Here is a 20,681-nt window from a genome sequence, read left to right as displayed (position 1 = left end):
TTAATAATGGACCCACTCTCTAGTAGGTGACTATTTTTCTGAAGTTGCTCAGCTATCAGAAAAGGGGAGGGGAAGAGATTCAGGCATGTTCAACACCTCTGAGATCTCAGAAATCTTGTCAATGTATAGGTAGCTGAACTGACAACCCTTAATGTGCTGGTCTGAAAGACATTTTAGTGTGATCTAAAAGACCGTCTGGCTCCTTCACACAATCAGCTCCTCCAAGAAACAGGTTCCTTTTCTCCTATGCCTTGTATTTTTTGCGACACAACGGTCACTGCTGAGTAGCTGGGGAGGAACCCACAGGTTTCTACCTTGAGACATCACATCCAAGATGCAGAAGGTACCAAACCACAGCCTGCCGCACACAGTGGAGGCTGGCTCATCCCAAATGAGCGCTGGAAACGTGTAGGTGCACTGTCAGGGTGATGGCTTGGCACGAGCACACCACGGCTGGTGGCAGGGCTCCCTGAGACGCAACCAGCCGCGCACAGCGCCTGCACCCGCGGGTGACTCTGGACATCGCTCCGTAGGCACCCAGACGTGGGAGGGACCCAGGGAGTTGATTACGAGCCCCTGCTGTGGGGACGAGCCACGCACCGGTCGAGATGCTCAGCCATGTCATGAACCAAATGAGAATTTCTCCGCGTTCCCTGTCGCGGTTGGAGAGGCACCCCCAGCAGCGCAGCACTTTGCTCCCTGGTCCCTGGATGTGCCGCCACCAGAGCTAATGCTGCGTGTAATCAGGCTACATGGTCAGAGCTGCGAGAAGCAACGTGAATCATCTTTAACACATTAATTGAATAAACCAAGGAATTTAATTTGTGAAATTATGAAATCCAGGATCTGATTAATACCAAGGCACACACACACGCATAACCTCAGCGCTGTCATTTAAAACGGTCCCATCCATTCAGATCAGGGCAGGGCCTGCAGTAACTCAATCTCCCGTGAAATTATTCTCAAGAGAATTTGCAATTAATAATTCCAGCAACGTAGTCTTTCTTAATTAAGCCCGACGTAACGTTCCATTTTGCAGCGTTCCATCTTCATCCCCAGAGAGGAGCAGAGAGAAAACGGTGCCAAGTCAGAGGCGCTGCAGAGAAGTATACCCCCAGCCACCACTAAGTCAAAGCACAGGCGCTCTTAAAGCACCTTCATCTGAGACTTGAAAAAGCACTTTGCATGCAGTAATGAGCTGCATCTCATCAGACCCCTGCAAAGCAAAGCCATCTCACCTCTCTTCAGAGACCGTCTCCGCACTCCGGTTTCCTTAGATTACAGCACAGGTCGGATGCAGAGCCAGCCACAGTTTCGTCTTTGGGAAAGAGAGTTTAAGAAAACAAAAAGCAAAAGGTGATGAGAACTGAGGAGCCAGAGACCTCTCTCCCTCTTCTGCTGCTCCCGTTTCCCCAGGTGAGGGCTTGGACGGGATTCCCCAGGAATGCCTGCCAGATACTGGCACGGGACTCGGGTATTTTACCAGCTTTAGCCTTTCTTTGCGGAACTTGTTTCCTCTTAAAGGTTTTGCCTGGGAACCCGAAATCCTTCCTTCAGCCAAGAAGCCAGACCACCAGCAAAGCAAGTCCTCAGGCTCATGGGGAATGAGCCCATGGTGGCCCACAAACCTGCGAAAGAATAACCCCCCTCCGAGCAGACGGGCTCGCCCGCCGCAGCTCAGCCCTCGCCCCGCACTGACCCGCAGGCAGCTGGTACCAGCTGCCACGTGAACGCGCCGAGGTGCAACAAGCCAAAATATGCTCCTTTTCCTACTTCCGTGACTCAGGGCTGGGTTTTAACCTTAAAAGAAGGGTAGATGTTCCTTTTGCCAGATTTGGACTCCCCGAGAACAGCAAGGCAGGATTTAAAATCGGCGCTGTCTCATACCCTTTGGGGAAACAGCAAAAGCAAACCACTTTGTTCTGGACAGACACAAAATTTTAAAAAAAGGAGAATCTTGTCAAGCTTCCAGCAGCCAGGTACAATGATGCCAAATAATAATCTACAAAAATGGGAAGTTGTGAGGGAAAGGGGAGGAGGGGAGAGACGTTTCTTTAATTTGCTGTGAATAGGGTTAACATCTGCAGCCAGCCACACCGGAATAAATTCCAATACACTCTCAGGAACTGGAAGGGTTCATTGCCTACAGCCTAGCTGTATCCCAAAGCCTTTTAACACCAAAACTGTTGGAGGTAAAGACAAATACATGACTTGATGTACGCATATATCTCTCGAACATTTGGACTGAAAAAGCTGGTCTCCAAACATAAGCAACTGTATCTCTACCCAGCCACAGAAGAAAGTCCCCATCCAACACTCGCGACGATAAATGTGATTCTGTACCCGTCAGCTTTCCTCCAGTTTGTACACACTGTTCCTCTTCTCATTGTCTCTCCGATTCACCTTTTTTCAGTCCCCTCCATTACTGTGCCCAACAACCCGCTACCACCTGGTACAGAGCTACTTCTGAGACTGGGTGGAAGAGGCAGCCCAACAACTCGCTTAGCATAACATTCTCGTGTTCAAATAATCACCTTTTTTTATTCCTACCCCATGATTAATGCAGAGCAGATAGAGCACTGCTCTGTTCAGAAAAGCAATTTCAAAAGTGCCACTGCAGAGCTCCACAGTTTCTGTCTTCTCAGACACCAGATAATGTCGAGTATTTACTAAACTGAGCACGGATGATGACCCACAGTCTGCAGCCAGACTGAGCAATCGGTGCTATTAAATACTGAAAGCCGGGTTTAACAAACTTACTAAAATGAGACATACTAGCAGTTTCAATCAAGAAAATTTGTTACTGCAGGCAGGAGCTTGGTGCCTGTGACCCTGGACTAGAGAAGCTCTGATGTATCTGAAAGGTACTTCAGCTGGACCCAGACCAGCTGTTAAACATCTGTATTCCTTACAGGGGTCTTGGCCGATGCAGTAAACAGACATTAGATAGCTTAAACAAACCATCCATATTCAGCAGCATCGCCTCCCTTACCCGGGGTGACAGCAGCCAATTTCAAGGCATTGTGCACTACGGTGATTTTAGAAGCTGTTTTCACATTGCATAAAACATACCTGCCTTCCCCCTGGCCTGGGGCAGGTTTGCACACGCCAAGCGCAGACACTCAGGCGGGCTCGGTGGGTGCCAGCAACAACTTTCTGTTGCTCGTGCAATAAGCGAAAGAGGTTCCTGAACTTTTGTTCCCACAGGCTACCGTGAACGACCCGTTTCTCGCGATTTGTCTAGCAACATCACCACCAAGTTTCAATGGCAACATCTCTAGAGGCAGGGTGGTTCAGCAAACCAATTGCAAACCGTGCATCACAAGCAGCTTGCAAGGCACTGGGATGACCATTGCTCTGATTACTTCCCAGCAGAGCAGCCTGCAGGAGCGATGACCGGGCACCCCCTGAGCAACGGAGACCAGGAGCCTGGCAAAACTGGGCTGCAAGGGAGCTTCCCTGCTACGGCCCGAACTTCAGCGGTGCTGGAAATCCTGTCCTGCATCTTCGTAGGTGGGGACCCAACCTCATGCGGGCGCACAGGGTTATGTGGCACCAGATAGGCCAGACCGGCCAGACTCTCCTCTCCTCTCTATGCGCTTGCCCAATTTGTTGTTTCCTCAGTTTTACGGCTGCTGGTCCTAATCAGCTCTGCTTTCGTGCTGCAAATAACCAAATCGCCTTGACACTACCCAAAAGGGAGAAAACTAGAACAGAAAGAGAGAAAGAATTTCCTCTTACTGTTTCTTTTCGAACAACAAGGAGTTATTTATAACACCGTTGGGTTCATTGTTGCGAGGCAGCAGTGCCCTTTCCCAGCTGAGAGAGCCTCCAGCAATGACAGCCTCGCAGCAGCCTGCAGGATTTTATCGCCTGAGGTAGCTTAACCCAGTTTCTCACATGGTTAGTGAAAATCAGCAGTGGATGAGATTTGCTGTTGCTGCGGTTCTTCAGGGCCTTACACAAAGGCTGAAGCACCCAGGAACGCATGAGCAGCTCTGTCTCCTTAAGACAGATTTACTGAAAAACGGGTGGTTGCAAAGTCATCTTCCCTCATCGAAAACAAAGAATAGCATCTTACCTGGAGTCTAGGGGATTTACAGTCTGGTCCAGAAGTTGCTCTTCCCTCCTGCCGGCGCCTCACAGGCTGCGTGACTGAGGCACTCGGCGGAGGGCACACCGCTCCCTAGGCAGGCGACCTAAATCCTGCTTCGCCCGGCGATGCTGTAGGGCACTGAAGGGGTTTGTGTGCTGCCTTTCCTCCCCTCCCACCAGACAGATGATGCTCTGGGATGCTTTCACCCCCGGCAGGCACCACGGGACAACGCAGGGGCATCCACTCAGTTTGCAGCAACACAACTGCTCCACAGTCCCCAGGGCTGAGGAGTCACCCCCCAAGAGGGACAGCTTTCAGGGGCACCACACGCCAGGCCCGCATCCCCACGGGCGCGGGTCGGCACAGCACGGCTGGCGGGCCCAGCTCGGCCCTTCCCGGCTCCCCCAGCGGTGCTCTGCCAGCGCTTGCTTCTGCGCCTGGCCAGCGAGAGCCTCTCTGGCCAAAGAGCGCACGAGCGTCCCAAACAAGTAGCAAGAGCAGCAGCAGATTTGTAGGTGTCTCAGAGCCGCTCAAAGCAGCGGGGAGAAGATGGAGCAGGAGTGTTTTAGGAAAGGGTGTTAAAGGGTCACTATTGTGGAACATTTTGGACCTTTGGCACCTTCACACAGGCCTTGAGTTTCACAGGATGATCCCTGGACGGACCCAAGCCGAGCTCTGGCCAAAAAGCTTCGCTGTAACTTTGCAGCAGCAGTTGGAAAAAGGTGCAGGACTTGTGTTTGGCACAGCTGCCAAAAGTTAATTAAAACAACAGAAACAAACTAAAGAGAGGGCTGTGCATATGACAGGGTTCATCAGTTGAATCAGGTAGAGCTTGTGCTTATTACATGCGTCAGACCAAACTCCCCGCAGCAAGCTTGCTCTACCTTTCCACCTCCTCAGGGCTAATTTAAGAGCTGTTCTTTGCAGCCCATAATAATCGTGAGGGAAAAAAAAAAAAAATCAAATTCTGTTCTGCCAAAAGGAGGACACTGGGACAAGGGAACCGGCAGGAAACTTGTCTTGCTGCCATCTCTGGCTTTCCTAAGGAAACGCGTGGCCCAGGGCACCCAGTCAAAGAGAAGGGAGCTGCCAGGGGACGCGCGGCTCCAGCCCTTCCCGCGAGGGAAGCCGGGCGAGAGGGCTGGTCTGCCGGGAAAGGGAAGGCCACTTCCCACGGATAAAAAAGCAGTGGCCTGGTATATATATGTGAACACGGGAATAACCATACTGTGCAGAGACCCAGAGAGAGAAGCATTTTCTCTGTAGATACGTTATGCTCAGCCAGCCCCTTTTGTATGTACAACCCCCCGCCCGTCTTTCCTGCGAGGGGCAAGAGTGGTGACCTCCCCTGCCCTGAAAGGCAGCCCCTGACACAACAGAAGCATCAGCTCACTCAGAGCTCTTCAGACATTACAGCCCCAGCCCAACAAAACGCTTAACGCACATTTGTGGCTGCTCTTGCTCCAGCCTTTGCAGATGCAGGGAGCGAGGCCGGCATGAACGCCACCTCCAAAGCAAATATTCAAGCAAAGCCAGAACGGAGTGAGCAGGCTAAAAGGTCGTGTTCAACTCACATGGATTTGGTCCCACCCTTCGTGTCCCCCATGAAATGACCTTTCATCTGGCCAGGTCTACGTAAGGTATTTCTTTTCCTCTCAATGTTAAAGTGAATGCTTTTGTTTGTTTTTTTTTTTTTTTAATCTTTCCAGAAAGTCACTCCATGGTCCTTGCTTCAAGGGCATTGCTCGCTCCCGCCAGACTCAGTTCTGCTCCACACAGGCTGGGCATGTCTTCGGCTTCATTGCCAGAAATTGTTTTCATCCGTACGTAATGATGTATCACAAAAGCACGGTACTGGCGCTAACGAAAACGGCGGGGCTGGTTCCCACCAACCCCACAGTGCAGGAGTTCCCAGGCTGCAAAAGCCACTGCCCCTTTTGGTCATCATTTCTCTGGCAAGGGAGCCCAGGGTGCCCCTTCTTGAACCAGGACCCCCCTTGTGCCAGGGGAGGACGTTCAGAAGCTCATACAAGCCTTTCTCCAAGCACTGCTAATACAGGTCTAAATTCAGATGTGGCACAAAGATGATCGCTTTCAGGCTAATGGAAAGTTCCACGGCATGTTTTCAGAAGTCCATAAAAACCTGTTTTCTTCAGAAGTCTGTGTGAGCTCTCAAAGACTGTCCTTAGGGCCTGTGCAACGAAGAGACACCAGAATGTCAAAGATGCCGTCTTCTACCTGAGAGGCTGTTGAGAATGCTGATTCTTATGGGCTTGTACTGTAGCAGTTTTGGATAGGAAGGAAATTCTTAAAATGGCCTGTGGAATTTGGTCCCTGAAGGCACTGGATTTCTGCTATTCACAATAAAACACAAAATTAATCTCCTGACCTTTTTTAGGCTCATTTTTTCATGTTTCGTCTTTCTAGGTAAAAGTCTGAAATTTAAAAACTTTCTGCAGCCGTTTACCAATATAATATCATAACCAACCAAAAACCTTTTCACATTTTATGCAAGAGGTTAAGGAGACCACTTCGTAAGTAAGCTGTAGCAAAGAAAGGTAATTTGAAAGGAGAGCTGGAGATGGGATTCTCCCCAAAGCGTCACGTCCCTTCCAAGTAGGAAAGCCCCCATCAAACATTAGCTTGATGTTGAAACCGAGACCTTGATGCAACTTAAGAATGTTCTTTCTCTCTCTCGGTCTTCCTCCTCTCTTGCCGCTACAGCTGCCACTGGCTTAAGACTCAGCTATCGGCAATAAGACACTTTTGGTATAAATAATTATTGTTATTATTAAAGGCATCTCAACTAGGAAGCAAAACAGAACAACCCTCGGCTCAGGCTCTCTTGTGAAAACAAGAGGTTCGGTTTTATGGTCTAGTTAAGCCAAGCTCGAATGGCTTTCAGCTACTGAAAGTAACAATACTCTTTCCGTGGGTTTATTTTTTTTTTTGCCAGCGTTCCTTGTAGCCCCCACTGGCTCACCACGAGGCATTCCTAACGCACCTTTCCACTGCTGCTAGCTCACAGATCAGCACGGGGCAGTGACCAAACCGCACCCGAAGTCTCACGGCGATGAGCAGGGAGGAGCAATAGCTGAAGCAGATGCTGGGTCCCACTGCTCCAGCTTGGGCGAGCTGCTTCCGTGCGTCACGGGTGCTGGAGGAGGGAGAGGGGGGCAGGAGCTCAACATCTTCCCCCCTCGCCTGCTTCTGGCTATGAAACCCTGCCACTTTCTGCCAATTCCAGCTCTCCAGACCCTTCAAAAGGCCAACTCTACTCTTAAAGATAGACAGAAAAAAATAAAGTGAATCTTGTCCCGCTGCTTTATTGACTTAATTGTCTTACGGCATGGGCACCAACGCTAGAAGGGAGGAGAGGCAGGGGCAGCATCCCTCTCTCCCTCAGCAGCAGCAGAGAGGCTGGCTCAGCTGAGCACGGAGCGGCCGCCTAGGAATCCACCTCACGCCCGCTTGAAAGACGACTTGCTGGGCAGGAAGAGAGGCGCAGGAAAGTGAAGAGAAAAGCGTTTTGCAGAAGTGGTGCTCGCCACGCAGCCAGAGCACAACAGACTCTCGGTGGTCATTTTCTAACCCTCTATATGCCACAATACCCAGATTACCAAAGGTGAGATTTAATTAATTCAGGTATGACAGAAAACAGAGTTATTTGCTACTTCCAGATCCTTTTTAATAAAAAACAAAACCAAACCAAAACAAAAAAAACGCCACACAACAAAAATCCTTGGATTAAAAGCATCTGCTGGGTAGAAACAGGGACTTGAAATCAAACAGGTCCCTCTTTCTGCATACAGAGCAACACCGCACTGCTCTGCTGCAAGAAATCAAATCAAATCAAAAGGGCATTTTGCACCCATTCAGACAGCCTCTTGGAGGGCTGTACAGAGAGAACATCTGTGGACTGACTTTATTCCCAATTTTTAAGCTTGATTACTAGCAGATCTTAAAATAGCTGCTGGATGTTAAGCTGTAAATAAAATGTGCAGTCTAACAAAAGATGCAACCCTGACATTTGTGCTCATTCTGTAATCATGGCTTATTATCCCAGACTATTTTTTTCAGTGGTTTCTATTCATTTGAAATCATTCTGTACAGGAACAAGCCTCTTGCTAGAGCGTTCTATAACAAGTTATTGCTATGAAAGCATCTGTATTTCAGGCTGGATGAGGACACAGGTGATGCATGCATGCAACTCAGGACCACGTAAGTTTTATAGAGTATCTACATTTAATATACATCTTAGGCAAAGTAGATGTCGGTACTCGTATATAAAAATACACCATTTTCAAATAACTAAGGTTACGGCAGGAACACCCCAGGCAGGAGCGGGACAATGCTCTATAGGACCCACCTTAAACAAGACAACAGTCTGTACCTCAAGCAGATTACAGCATTTTAATCTCTCCCAGTATTCAGCTTCCTTTCCAAATGCATGCAGGCATCTTCTTGAAAATTCGGGATTTAAAATATGTTTTTGTTAATCCACAAAGAGAAAAGATTAAACGTCCTCTTATAAAAGGGGTATATCTGGTTTTCTGCACAGTGACAGGCAAGCAGAGTAAACCCATGCATAGAAACCGGCTAAAAAGCATGACCTGAAATTCCAGAAGATGAATTACACTGAATGGGAAACTTTTTTCATATATACACACTTGGCTATAAGGCAAAGGAAGCAATGGAGCTCTGGTCAGAAGTAACGCAAAACTTGCTGGAGTGTTCATTCAGTCCAGATACTTACACTAAGAAGTTTACCAAGAGCAGTACGCACAGAAAACGTGTAAGACTGCAGGCAGAGACATGAGACACACGTTTGCATTTAACATTAGATTAAGGGCTTCTCCTGCTAGAAGCCCGTTGTAATTATCTTCTAGTATTAGCTGTCAGCTCGCAGGTGTCAAAGGGCATTTCAGACAGAGAATCCTCATTTGAGTTCTCAGATATCATCTCGCATCCAAATGCAAGGTTGTTTCTTTTGTTTACTGCAGCGTGGCAGGGCCTTTTAATTTTTGCCAGCCATACATATTAAAGCTCTATTTGCTTGATTTAATTTAGACTTTCTGAAAGGTGCCAGCTAGTCACTGACTTCTGGCACACAGGGAGAGTAAGTCTGCAGCCAAGAACCCTCCTTTCCTACAGCCCGATAGGTAAAAACCTTCCTGTCAGTACAATTAGAAGAGTTTCCTATAATCGCTTCTGCAGGCTCTGCTAGCTGAACGTGTCCTTGGGGCTAACTGTAAAGCTAAGTTTACCAGGCCGGGAGCGAAGATCCTAGTCCCGTAAGCCAGAGTGGAAAAGAAGGATGTGCCCCAAGAACTGACTTGAGGCGCCTCTGAAGCTGGACAAAACGTCACAGATGAGATTATTTTTTCACCTCATTCATTCTCCTGCTTCCCACTTACCCTCCCAGAGAGCATCGTACCGTCCCCAACCTGTCTGCCTTGCAGCCCGCCTCTGCCAAGGTGATGCTGTAATGGAGCGCCGTGCCCTGGCCTCTGACAGCAGCAGGAGGATCTCGCCCTCACAGCTGTCCATCAAATCAGGGTTTGCTCCCTCCCCAGCTGTACCAGTGCAAGTTCATTTGCAAGCCTTCTAAACAAGACCTGTGAAGTGTTTGCCCCCCCAAAATACCTTTCTTTAAAGGAAAAAAAAAAAAAAAAGACTTTTTTTTTGTTTTAAATATGGAATATTTAAGATCTAGCTTCAAGCGCACCACAGACATCAGAATTACTACCCTGCACAAGTGAGAGCAGATGAGGAGGGGCACCCCAACCCACGGGGAGAGCCGCTGCTGCAACCAGCCCGCAGGCGGCCGGCGGCCCTGCCACGCTGGGCACAGCTGGGCACAGCGGCCTCGGGCAGCGCAGCGAGGGGCAGTGGACGTCTCGGGAGATCAGGCCTAGGGGGGCGGGGGGGGCCCTAACTTCAGGTGACTACGGTCAGCCTTAACTCGCTCCTCCACGTGAAGCAGCTTCTAAAATAAGACCATTTCCTCAAAGTCATCATATTAATTTAAATACAAACTCTCTTTTCATAAATGCAGCAAATATACACCCACAAATACACACTTTTAGAACAGGAACTTCATGAAACAACCAAGTGAGCTGAAGCATTTGAAAACTACTTCCATCTACAAGCTCCAGGCAGACTTCTTGGTTTTACTCAGTTGTATTAACCACCACACCTTTATCTATAAAGCATTCTTCTTTATTTAAGTTAAACAATTTTTCAAGGATGGTTTCCATCTATAAAATGAACAAAGTACAAGCTCTGTACAGCAGACTTTTCAAACCAACTGAAAAAACAGTTTCCAAACTATGTTTTGAAAATCTGCAAAACAAACAGTATCACCATTCTTGCTCTGAAGACTGTAAGAAACGTTCTCAGGAGACTCCATCGCAATTTGCTTCAAGGGCTCTTAATTTATCTTTCGAATGGGTGAATTTCTTCAACATTAAAAACCCCTAAAATCACAGTAAGTAACTTTGGCACGCTGTCATGTAAACATAACGAAAGGATACCATTTCTTGTCTGTTCTCTCAAAGAAAAACAATGCTGTCTTTAACATACAGCTCCTCTATTAAAACCCCTGTGCACAGCATCCTTGGGGAGTTAGAGAAAACCTCCTACTTTATATGATAGCAGTTGACATTAAAGACTTAAGACATGGAATATGGATTTTTTTTTTTTTTTTTTTTTTACTAGCAATTCTGATTCAGAGTTAAAAGGCAGGTCAATATTCAGAGCTGCAACTGCTGATTTCAGTTAGTACTGCCCTTCCTATGGTCAACGTTGCAAATGGAAATACCTCCATGGTAGAAGCTAAGTGGTTGGGGTTCTTGTTTTTCTTTCAAATTCCATTTTTTTCAAAACCTCAAACAATTGACTTGCTGCTGAGCCCATATTTCAGCATTTATTTTCCAGAATATGAAGAAATCTACTGCTACCTTTATGATCACGTTCTTCAAGTTCTCAACTAGGTTAAAAGGCTACAGGTAGGGAGAGACTAAAAGCTGAAAAATAGTTTATCCACTGTATGGCCTCTAAAACAGTCAAGTTTTGGAGAAAGTGGATTGTGAAGAAGCAAAAGAAAAAAGTATTAATTATTCATAAAAAAAGTCAGATGATGGATGGCAGAAACTGGATTTAATGCCCCCATCCAGAAGGTACGCAGGTACTTGCAAGTCCTAACTTCAGACACACAAGGTATTTAGGGGCACATTGACTGGCGCAGTTAAAGCCATTTTGCCCAGAAGAGTACCACCTCTATGCCTAATGTACAGGTGCAGCCAAAGGAAACTGAAGAAGAAAAAAAAAAAAAAAAAAAAAATTTAATCGGGAACTACTCTACTTCCAGGAACAAAGAAAGAGGGGAACTGTACCAGCATCCTGCAATATAACAGATGTTTTTTCATCTCCTTATGATCAACCCTTGTGTTTTTCGAGATCCATCATCTTAGCAAAACCACTGCACGTCTGCGCAATTTCTGTCAATGCTGTCTCACTTATTAGTACTTATTTACCTTTCTTTTTCATTTTAAAAGCTCATTGAAGCATTTGCTTTTAATAAAAAAGTATATAGTCTATGCAAACATAAGAAAGGACAGGTCAAAGTTTGGGTTAACTTTGACAGTATTATTTTAATATAAAAATGACATCAGCTGGACTGAAGCTGCAAAATGCACGGGTTCTATGGTTAAAAACATATAGGATCTGCTGGTATCCAGGCTGATTCCCAGAGCCAAGCCTGAATCCATTCAAAAGCTCCATTTAAAGAAATAAAACGGAAGAAGATTCCCCAGTAGTAGGTCTATAAATTAAAGCAAGTGCAATTCAGAGATATTACACAGCTGCTCATCCTTGCAAATTAAAATTCCGACCTTGTGCTGTCGACAGTGACGTTACTATTCTATCTTATTTCTACAACTCAAAGGGGGAGTTTGAGACAAAGAAATTTTTCTCATTAGGGCCCAGAATAAAACTGTGCTGAACCCACACGGCTGCATGAAAGATCTGCACTGTTTATATAATTTTGTAACAAAGGAAGAAGTATTTTAAGACAAAGTACGACAGAAATGATCAACACAAATATCAAGCACAAGTTTAACGTTATCCAGAGCACATGTAATGAATTTCCAAGTTGGAATAAACAATCCGAGCAATCACCTGTGCAGATACATTGGCTTGTTCTGCTATTTTCTTTCTCCTCCTGAGTTTCACGATCTCCAGTGAGGGTGAAGTGTTAAGAAGTAGATCCAGTTTGCAAAGCAAAAGCATCCAGTGTTAGCACGGACATCATACTCAGCAGCACAAAATCCGCACCTTCATAAAGTTTCGCTCTCCTAGCATTCCCATCCAATTTCTGGTTATACATACGTCAATCACTTCGTTGATAATTATAGGATGATGAAAACTGATATAAATCATTGGGAGCTGACAATATATATACTTTTATATATTTATATTTAGAGTCCACCATAGAAAAGTTCATATTCAAATTACCAAGTACACACAGGAGGAAAAAAACCTTCAAAATGACACTTCTGTTTCTGGAAACGACAAACCATGATTTCTATGCAAATGGAGATTTCAAATTTTTCCCACCCTCCCCTCCCACACCCTGTTCCCCACAGGTGTTTCTTCAGATCCTTTTTTTTTTTTATCATACATCAGTTGTTCCTAGAGTTAATTATCTGCTGTGCAAGTACGTAACTGAAGACAGAAAGGAACCGTTGAAGTCTTCGCATCAAGAAGGAATCGTGCTGCAGTCATATTCAGTGACATCTTTGCAGTGCTCCAAGTCCCCTGGATCCCTGGTGTCTGCTTCAGCACTCTCCTACTTTCAGATAAAGGTGGAATACTGAGGTATATAAGTTCCGTGGAAAGTTTTAAGAAATACATCAGTAATTCATTCAAAACTTTGCCCAAGGTCTATGAATTGAAACAGCATTTTGCTTTTAAGTCCTTCTACTGCTGCAGATTAAGTGTGAATTTCCACTGTTGTGACAAAGAAGGACTGCAGATCTCAACGGTGAGACCACCATTTTTGGCGTTTCGGCTGTCTAGACAGAGGTTGCTGCCAACGTGCCTCAGTTTGGAATTGCTTTCAATTTGTTCCCATTTCTGCAAGAGAAAATACAGTTATTGAGCTGGAAAAGCAGGAAAAAGACGAGTTCTACATCTTGTCCTTTGAAGCCTTCATAAGCTTCTCTAGCTTGTGCTTGGGACGGCTGTGAAAAGTGCAATAATAGTACACAGCTTAAATGATCCTTGAATATGGAGTATATAAATTATGGCATGCCTTGCCAGAACAACTGTTCATTCAGCTAACACACAGCAATAGATACAGAATACACCAAATCGTTTTCCTCTACTTCAGCACTTCTCAAGTATGCTGTCACACCACGTTGCCTGTGTGAAACCTCTGGTCTGAAGAAACAAAAATCACAAAAAACATCCACATATCCCTACAATTCCGAACACAGAGAAGCAAGAAGCACGATCACTAAAGACAACTTTACATCAATCCAGAAATCTGTCAGACCCCTTTCAATTATACAGAAGACAACCAGTTAATCTGTGCTGTCAGAAGCTCTTTGCCCAAGGGGATGCCAAGGATAGAGTCAATCCCAAATACAGGATGTTAAGAAAAAAAAAGGGTTTTTTCTGTTGTATTTCTAACAAATTGTGCCTTTAAACCTCATCAAGAAAAATCTTGCTTCCCTTTTCTGGAAAGCGGCAAGAATATTCTTCCTTCATCGAGGAATAGCATTTCAGTTATCTGTCTGCAAATACTGAGATACTGAAGCAAGGAAGCTGGCAGACGATCAGAACGGATGACTTAGCAGAAAGAGATGAATTGTTATACAACTAGATCAAAAAGATGGTGTGACTCTGCAAATGTGATTTTCCTCAGGCATGGGAAACAGATGAAGTTACAATGCTGCATTAATAAAAAAACACTGAAGGAGTCTAGTGCTGTTGTAAACAGGTCACAGCTGAAAGGAAGAAAGGAAAGCCAAACCACACTCTTCTGAGACACAGACTACATAATCTTCAAACTTCAGTGAAGAAGACCTTTCAAAAATCCATTGTGGAATATATATTCTATTTCAGAAAACAGACATAGCAGTTGAAGACTGCTATCAATGCTATCGGAGTTGAAGACTGCTATCAGCATCAACGCTGTTGGGTGAAACCTTTCTATAAGGCCAGTATTGGGATAGCACCTCTGTATGTTCACAGAACATTGTCACTGACCTATGAAAAGCAAAGCTCGGTACACAAGCTTGTTCCTGCTGCTCTGCCCAGATGTCATGCGTCCTAGCTTTGCACACACAAACAACAGCGAGACAGAGTGAAGAGCAGAACGGACGGCAGATACGATTACCACTGCACGTTCTTGCATTCTCATTCACGACCCTTGTTTTCCCACTGTTTGCAGAGCGCATTCGCGACATACTAACCTGTCTGCTGTCGTTTTCCCTACAGCCCTGAAGTTTTATTAGTGAACCAGGTGCTCTGTCCACAACAGTAAGGCACAAATCCATATGTTTCACCGACTTGTCCTTTGTCAAGGCCCACTCCTAGAAAAAAGGAAGAAAAAAGGTACAAAATTTTGTATACTAACATATGCACAAGGTACACATGCTATCTCTGCATATATAGCACAGGTTAAAATCCTGTAAATGGCTATGTATGAGCATTCAAACAGTTCATTGCTTCCCATACAGCAGGAGAGGAAAAAAGGTCTTTTTCAAACACAGTAATCCCAATTGCTTCCGAATCCGCAGGTCAGCTCAGGGCTGGGCTGGCTGTTTGCTCCCTCTGCTGGCTTTACACAAGCACAACGGGGAGTCACACAGGCTCTCAGGTTTAAAATATTTGTCCAAATATTCGTCCAGTTATATTTTTACCTATCTATATACATATGTTTGTGTGTGTGTATTACACACCCCTCATATCTTCTATGTAAGAGATTTATATAAATGTAAAAAAAATTTATATATAAAAACTCTAAAAGCTTGGGCTGCCGCATCACTGGCCACCATACCTACACACTAAACAAAGCATAGGTACCACAGAGTAGTTCTTAATGTGATAGAGGCCACCAGAAAGCAACACACAAGTGGGCCAAACTCAAGGGTAGAGGGAGAATGTTACTTCCTATCCAAGGGGTGATGTACAACAGAATTTCTTTTAAATGCATTTAAATATGCAACTTCTTAAATAAAGAGCAAAGAAAAGCCGTTCTGTATGTACTGTTGCCCAGCTTGTTTGATCTCAGCATCATTCTACGCAGGGCCTGATCTTGCGCTGATGTTCAGATTCTCTCCATGCCTTTCTCCCCAAAGTTTGGTCTCCAGGATCCAGACTGGTCTTCATTTGTCTAATTATCCTTTGAGGAAGGAAGCTGATCTATCAACTAAAGCCACGCTAATTATCCAAATCAAGCTCGTTGCTACTTAAAAAGGCACAATTAGCTTTTCTCCAGCAAGTAAAGAGGATTCAGAGTTGTGTAATACAAAACCCTAGATACACAGGGCCAAGCCTGGCTACATTTAAATGTTATTTTGCAAACAATGAGTGTTTCAGAAAGAAATTAAGTTACTAATCCCATCCCGTTTTTTTTACTTATTTTCTGATACCATAACTGAATTTTTGGCTTGCATAATCACTTTTAAACTAAGCAGATTTAACAATGATTAAATTCCTTTGAGAACAGATGCTCAGGAAACGATCAGAACTTCTATCCCACACAATTACAAGTAATCGCCATCGTACAGGTAACAAGCCATTAGATGGGTACCATATTATGCAAGTACTAGAATAATGACAACTATGCAAAACAAAGCAAAGGCAGGAAAACTCTGTGTATCCCTTTACTTGTTTCCCAGACCCATAAGCTGAAAAATTTCCCTTTCACTCTCAATACGTAAAATATTTTCCACTATGTTGATCTCAGATGACAGCAAAATTACTTGCCTTCTCAGTTCTGTCCAGTTTGTAAGAGGTGAAAAAGAATCGTTAATGACAACTTCTAACAGCTTAAGGAATTAAGTTATTTTCAGAGCTTATCAGGAATCACAAGTGCCCCTGAAGAAGATGGCCCCCTTATAAGATTTATACTGAACAGTCAGTTGACAATACTACCGGGGAAGTGGTAAAACTCGTGTTTGAGAACCCTGCAGTCAGAGAAAGTTAAAGCCTTGAAAATATTGCTTTATACATCTTCACCCTTCCATCAGAAGGCTGGAAGAGCCCCAGACACAACAGCAATCACACAGGAAATTAACACATTTAAAAGCCAAAGGGTACTGCTTCACAAAAGGTTCAAGCTCTGCTGCTGGAGACATCTACGTGATGGCCCTTCATGGTACGAAACAGAGCATATAGATGCTTTCCTCCAGTGACCAGGAACTATGACTAGCTATAATGGAGATAAGATTAAGCAAGTTCCACTACACCAGAAGAAAAGAAAAATTGCAAGCAGTGTATGCGCTCAGGGCACAGGCTGCAAATAGGACAGCTCTGTGTAACAATTTGAAAATCAGGACATCTGAAAAAACCTGTGTCATAAGTCAGAAATATAAAGTCAGTAGAACACCACTAACCTGAAACCTTCCCCTTGCACTTAAGTGCATTTGGCTTTACCTCTAGGCCCCTTATCATAACCCTATACACTCATACATAATTGTCAAATACGCCACAGTTTCTTCAGCTCTTTAGAGATGCACATCTACCTTTTTAATCACAGAATTCCACCAACCTGGGGGAAGGTGGGGCGGGGGGGTGGAAATCCCATTTTGACTTAAATTTTGCATTTTAAGTTGTGTTGAGCATAAGCCGGGTACAAATTATAGGAGGTGGCCTCCACAGCCACTCCACAGTCTGAATACCACTCCCCCCAAACCCTCTTGATAAGAATAGGTACAAAACACATAGTACAGATTTAAAGACTCTGGTTTGTTCCCTATCCCTCTTCTCCCATGCTGAGCTCACTCTGTTCATTTCCTCCAGTCCAATATGAATTCTACTTGGACATAAAACCTAGCTTTGACCCGTTCTGCCTCTTAATCTGTCCAAACGTCCTCTCACAGGGACCTGTTCAGAGCAAGCGTATATTAGTTTGTCAAGGTCAGCTTCACAGAAGAAACAACACAGAAAAGAGGGTCAGATTTTGGGGAGGGGAGTTTGAAAGAGGAAGCTAACTTTATGTATCTATAGAGAACACACATCATCACCAGAAACATCCAAGATTTCTGCACCAAGGCAATTCTGACACGTCCACCCTTTCTCCTAAAAAACACTGTGGCGTTCTGAAAGATGAGTGTACTTTCATAAAGGTAACAGAAAAAGCCTCCCCAGATATATTCTCTTTAATGATAAGGGAGAGAGGCATATCTCGGATGTACGATGGCAATGCATTCAAATCAACATGATACATCTTCCAGGAAATAACTTCTTTATTTTAGGCTTCGTCTGATTTTAGGGTTTTCCTCTTCTAATTTAAATCAGAGAGAGCAAAATTCTGATACTCATTCAACACTAGATTAGTAACTGGTCAGCCTCCTATTTTAACAGATGTACTTGAAGTATTAAACTTACATTTCAGAATCAACCTGACTATAAATCAAAAGAATTCAGTGACAAAGCCGCACACAAAACAGTGAGCATGTATGCATATATTTTGTGAACGATAACTAAGTCACAACTGCATAAACAGATTCTTTGAAGCCACTAATGCTCTCATTTACAGATTTGACACATTTGCAATTAGTTTAAAATTAGGATTAGAAAGGATGTATTGAAACACTCCCTTTACTGCGAGTGAATAGGATATGACATTTAGGCACCTCTGTTTTCTAGAAGAGCCAAACAGGGATTTAAGAAGGATTTTTTTATACCCTGCTACTGCAAATCAGAAGTGACTAATAGGGCATCACAGTAAAGCATTTTTCTATTTTGCTGACGTTAGGCCATATGTTTAATACAACCCAAATCTTTTCTTAAGTAAAAATCCCCCCCAAAAAATCAAACACACCGATTCATTGAAAAAAAGCTTTCTATACAAGTATAAAACACTCCCGGGAAGGAAGTTAACTGGCCTCTAGTGTAAAAGCAAATATTAACAGAGACAAAGGAAGGCGATAATCTGATGCACACTGAATGAATCTCTGGGCTCAGATTCTAATCCTGAGAACGCAAAATTATATTTGAGGGAGAAGTTATTTAGCCAAGCTGTTGTAACAACTGATCTGGTGATTTGGGTTCACCTTCTGTCACCAGTACACGGTACCTGCTTGAGTTCAAATTTATTTTTTTTTTAGTATCACATACTGTAGAAAAAAAATTAATGGCATACAGACCTGGTTTCCCCCGGCATTATGACATTCATAAACTCCAACAACACCATCTGCAAAATGGCCCAAAGTGTCAAGGCAGTTGGTACCCTGCTGCAAAGCCCCAAAAGCTATATCTTGATGATCAGGTACCCTAAAATAAAACCAGAAATATCTGCTTAATTAAGGTGTTTTTTTGTGTTTGTTGTTAGTTTGTTTTGGGGTTTTTTTTGTTTTTTTGTTTGTTTCTTTGTTTTTTAAGTCCTTGTCTTTACTTGGAGTATTTTTAAGATGACAGGTTAAAGATGAGTGTGATGACTACTATCTGGAAATCTCAATCAACTTCTGAGGAAGGAAGGCAATTATCTGATCATGAACTGATCAAACACAAGTAAACTCGCAAGCTTAGGACAGAATACAAAAATAATTGTACCAGAGAATGACGACGAACATACAAACTCAGCACAAAAAGCAAATTAAGGATGACTTAACATCATCATTTAAGGTTGCTCAAGCTTAATGCTATCAGTTAAGGTCATCAAGCCCTCTTGTTTTTTCAGCCAAGTCAGCTTGTGGCAGAAATATGACATTCTACTTTTTTCCCAGACTGTTTTTACTGAAGTGTTAGAAAAGGGGTTAGAAATTAAAAAAAAAAAAAAGAAATCAATGTTTTGCTGCTATCTATTGTCTAATGGTTGCACATAAAGTGCACTCATATAATATGGAAATACCTAGGCAAACCCATTTAACAAAGTACAGTTGTGGGGTAGAGACAATGAGTTCATGTCAAACAGTAAAGCAAGGGCACGTTAGCTCCTTTTAAAACTTCAGACTATAATGTGAGTATAATAATTCAAGCCAGCAGAATGAGCGTATGAGAGATGACACAGAGTAAGACAACATAACACTTAAGCAATGCTTCTTGTAGCACATTTTCCAGGAGAGCTTGCAAGATGTATTTTTTCTGACAAATTAAACAAAAATAAATATCCTCTGGCACTTTTAAGGGAAAATAAAGAATAACTTACTTCCTCAGCATCATCCTGGTTTATGAGACTCTTTAGTATGTGTGGTTCTGTACATGCTTCACTGGGGCTGTAATGGTGCTTTTGCATTCCAAGCCTGTATGCCCCTAGCAGTTACCTGACTCTACTGACATGAAGTGCCCTCAGGAAAAAACCAAGTATTCTTATAAGCCATATACAGTATCTTACCATTACACTACCAATATTAGGTTGACAGCAGACAAACTAGTTCATAGGCTCGGATCTGACAGACACACTTATTAACAGGTTATTGAACAAAAACCTTTTTATCCTTTCGAAAAGTGTTTCTCTTTCAGGATTTTTCATTAGTTTGGATGCATTCATGTTACAGAAACTGTTAGCAATGTTACCCCTCTTTTCCCTCTTACCACCCTCCCCAAAAAAGTTAGAGATAATGCAGTGACAGAACAAGACACAGAAAGAGCAGAAGACTCAGCTTCTTAGAGTCTTAAGCATCTACCCTTGCCTGCCAAATATACAAGGCTCTCTTGTCAGCTGGCTCCCATTACTTGTACTGTACAGAGATGCAGTCTCCTCACTCAGCTAGGCATGTGCTTAGGCAAAGGCCAAAGCTTTAAGGGGATGACAACAGGATACAGAACAGTGCACTTTGGAGCAAACGGCTTGTGTAGGAGACTAACTTCAGGCTCAGATAAGTTGAGTCCTTTGGACGTTGTTCTCTAAAATACCCGCTACTGCAGCTGTAGTTGCGGTAGGTGGAAAAAAAAAAAAGCAAGCAGCTTCCTAGGGAAAAATGGCTGTTTAGGAACAGAACTAATAAAACACAAAAGCAAATAAGCCCACATGAGACATTGCTTTCACAAATAAATTAAAAACCATCCTTTACATTCAAGAAAGGAGAAGAAGAAACTGATGATTTCTGGGGAGAACAAAAAGAAAAAACCAACAAAGAAAACCCTAACAACTCCATACTATCTCTGATTCAGCCAAAACTCACCGTAACTCAGGATAAACATTTTCAAGATACCACTTGAAGGGTTTGCAGCTAAGTCTCTTTCTGAGTTCCATTCGGCTTTGAATACTAGAGGGGGAAAAAAAGGAGCAGTTTTCAAAGTCAGGCTGCTGTCTTCATATATGTTAAGGAATACACAGAAAACTCAAGAACAGTAGAACTATATCTTAAAGACATAACACATGAGAGCTAGCACTGCTTTTACCTCA

The 20,681-nt window shown here is 43.7% G+C and overlaps 1 protein-coding gene across 2 annotated transcripts in view; it reads right to left on the bottom strand.

Moving 5' to 3' along the window:
- Positions 1 to 10,787: 10,787 nt before the first annotated feature.
- GALNT2 (polypeptide N-acetylgalactosaminyltransferase 2) overlaps positions 10,788 to 20,681 on the bottom strand; it is a 105,152-nt gene continuing 95,258 nt past the window's right edge. For both annotated transcript variants that reach the window (XM_087776619.1, XM_087776620.1), the window contains exons 13-16: positions 20,458 to 20,541; positions 18,481 to 18,607; positions 14,578 to 14,697; positions 10,788 to 13,234 (exon numbers count right to left, since the gene is read on the bottom strand). In XM_087776619.1, the coding sequence (XP_087632745.1) occupies positions 13,079 to 13,234; positions 14,578 to 14,697; positions 18,481 to 18,607; positions 20,458 to 20,541 (487 nt within the window). In that variant the 3' untranslated portion in view covers positions 10,788 to 13,078. The remainder of the gene's footprint in view (positions 13,235 to 14,577; positions 14,698 to 18,480; positions 18,608 to 20,457; positions 20,542 to 20,681) is intronic.

The sequence above is a fragment of the Nipponia nippon genome, unplaced genomic scaffold (assembly GCF_047370975.1).
Source record: "Nipponia nippon isolate SJK-2023a ecotype South Korea unplaced genomic scaffold, ASM4737097v1 scaffold_4, whole genome shotgun sequence".
Taxonomy (NCBI): domain Eukaryota; kingdom Metazoa; phylum Chordata; class Aves; order Pelecaniformes; family Threskiornithidae; genus Nipponia; species Nipponia nippon.
The sequence above is the reverse complement of the archived record's forward strand: the minus strand, read 5'-3'. Positions and strand labels throughout refer to the sequence as shown.